The sequence below is a fragment of the Triticum urartu genome, chromosome 3 (assembly GCF_003073215.2).
Source record: "Triticum urartu cultivar G1812 chromosome 3, Tu2.1, whole genome shotgun sequence".
Taxonomy (NCBI): domain Eukaryota; kingdom Viridiplantae; phylum Streptophyta; class Magnoliopsida; order Poales; family Poaceae; genus Triticum; species Triticum urartu.
This window is the reverse complement of record NC_053024.1, coordinates 540,999,473-541,001,779: the sequence shown is the minus strand read 5'-3', so window position 1 is coordinate 541,001,779 and position 2,307 is coordinate 540,999,473. Positions and strand designations below refer to the sequence as shown.

At 56.8% G+C, this 2,307-nt stretch overlaps 1 protein-coding gene across 1 annotated transcript; it reads left to right on the top strand.

Moving 5' to 3' along the window:
- The first annotated feature begins 262 nt into the window (after positions 1 to 262).
- On the top strand, positions 263 to 1,975 carry LOC125544855 (UDP-arabinopyranose mutase 1-like). Its single transcript, XM_048708633.1, has 3 exons — positions 263 to 687; positions 788 to 1,207; positions 1,301 to 1,975. The coding sequence occupies exons 1-3, from the start codon at positions 385 to 387 to the stop codon at positions 1,652 to 1,654; spliced, it is 1,077 nt and encodes a 358-aa protein (XP_048564590.1). The 5' UTR covers positions 263 to 384; the 3' UTR covers positions 1,655 to 1,975.
- Positions 1,976 to 2,307: the final 332 nt, after the last annotated feature.

Genomic DNA, 2,307 nt, shown 5'->3' with positions numbered 1-2,307 from the left:
GAGGAGACGAGGCGACGTGCCGAGCGAACGGATCGTCAACATCCGGGCGTTGGCTCCGGATCCGACGGCCCTCCGCCCGCGGTTGACCGCGCCGAGCCAGCCGCTCCTTTCTCCCGCCAGCACTCCAACGCCGCGATCCCGATCCGCCTTTCACGGCGCGCCACCCTCGTCGGTTCACTGGAGCACTTCCCGCTGCCGCCCGGCCGCGTGGAGATCTGAGCAGGAAGCCCGCGCCGCAGCTTATATAAACGGCGCCTCCTCCTCCACATTCTCAGCGCCCATCACACCCCCGCAGAGCCGAAAGCCACACACCTTCTTCCTCCTCTGCTCGCATCACGGATCGGGGAGAAGAAGGATCTGAGGCTTTTGGCAGGGCCGGGGACGATGGCGCCACTCCTCAAGGACGAGCTGGACATCGTCATCCCGACGATCCGGAACCTGGAGTTCCTCGAGATGTGGCGGCCCTTCTTCGAGCCGTACCACCTCATCATCGTGCAGGACGGCGACCCCACCAGGACCGTCATGGTGCCCGAGGGCTTCGACTACGAGCTCTACAACCGCAACGACATCAACCGCATCCTCGGCCCCAAGGCCTCCTGCATCTCCTTCAAGGACTCCGCCTGCCGCTGCTTCGGCTACATGGTCTCCAAGAAGAAGTACGTCTACACCATCGACGACGACTGCTTCGTGAGTGCCGCCACCAGATCCATCTCTTTCTTTTTCACTTCCGTTATCAATTCTTCTTGGAGTCACATACTGAACCTGTGACCCTGCGATGGCATTGCAGGTGGCCAAGGACCCCACGGGCAAGGACATCGACGCGCTGGCCAAGCACATCCAGAACCTGCTCTGCCCCTCCACGCCGCTCTTCTTCAACACCCTGTACGACCCCTACCAGGAGGGCGCCGACTTCGTGCGCGGCTACCCGTTCAGCCTCCGGGAGGGCGTGCCCACCGCCGTGTCGCACGGCCTCTGGCTCAACATCCCCGACTACGACGCCCCCACGCAGCTGGTCAAGCCGCGGGAGCGCAACGGCAGGTACGTCGACGCCGTCATGACCATCCCCAAGGGCTCCCTCTTCCCCATGTGCGGCATGAACCTCGCCTTCGACCGCGAGCTCATCGGCCCGGCCATGTACTTCGGCCTCATGGGCGACGGCCAGCCCATCGGACGCTACGACGACATGTGGGCCGGCTGGTGCGTCAAGGTACATAACTGAACTAAACACACATATCGCCTTTGAGTTTGATTTGGTTCGGCTGTACTGAACTTTTACTGAATAATTTGTGTATGTGTGCAGGTGATCTGCGACCACCTTGGGCTGGGAGTCAAGACGGGGCTGCCCTACATCTGGCACAGCAAGGCCAGCAACCCGTTCGTGAACCTGAAGAAGGAGTACAAGGGCATCTTCTGGCAGGAGGACATCATCCCCTTCTTCCAGGCCGCGAAGCTGACCAAGGAATGCGACACCGTGCAGAAGTGCTACATCTCGCTCTCGCAGCAGGTCAGGGAGAAGCTCGGCAAGATCGACCCCTACTTCACCAAGCTCGCCGACGCCATGGTCACCTGGATCGAGGCCTGGGACATGCTCAACTCCAAGGACTCCAAGGACTCCAAGGAGGCCGACGCCAACAGCAAGCTCAAGGGGAAGTAGATCGAGGGAGAGAACCTTTTTTGCATTAGCATACTGAGCAGGCGTGGTGAGGCGGCGTATACCGGTTTCTTCAGTTCGTAGGTTCAGTGCGTGCATCAGGTATTCAGGTTCAGGCTGTTGTGTACTACAAAACATTAGCTGCCGTTCTATCTTACGTTTACGTTGAGGGTCGCGTTAATTTCCCCCTTCTTTAATTTCATTATTAAGAGACGGTGTTGTTTTCTCAAGGGTTTAGTACTACGGTTATACTTGTGGCTGCTAATGTTTCCGTGTAATCTTGTGTACACTGAAATGTGAGAATAAAAAGTTGTTCAATAAGCATTGCAACTGTCCGTGTGTATGCTTCTATTCCCTCCGTCTGAATTTACTGAACCAAAAGGTCACCTATCAATGTACGTATGTCGGTTATTCCTTGCAATCTCTCTGTTTGTGTGTTGCGTTGCCTGCATTGAAGCCAATGCATTGCAGCAACCTGCTCGACATAGATATCAGCCCGATTACCATAATAATCGTGAATATGACGATTTTACCAGGAAAGGCCAGCGCGGCCACTATTGATGCCATGGCACCAGGAAGCATGCCAATTAATGGTGGTTTGCTACGTACCGTGGCCATTAACGTCATGTTTCCCACCACATTTCCCCGTTGCCTGG

Bases quoted from the DNA above. Each gene is read 5' to 3' on its own strand.
- LOC125544855 (XM_048708633.1), top strand. From the start codon at position 385: ATGGCGCCACTCCTCAAGGACGAGCTGGACATCGTCATCCCGACGATC. The intron at 688-787 runs GTGAGTGCCGCC...ATGGCATTGCAG, and splicing joins CCATCGACGACGACTGCTTC to GTGGCCAAGGACCCCACGGG. The intron at 1,208-1,300 runs GTACATAACTGA...GTATGTGTGCAG, and splicing joins GGGCCGGCTGGTGCGTCAAG to GTGATCTGCGACCACCTTGG.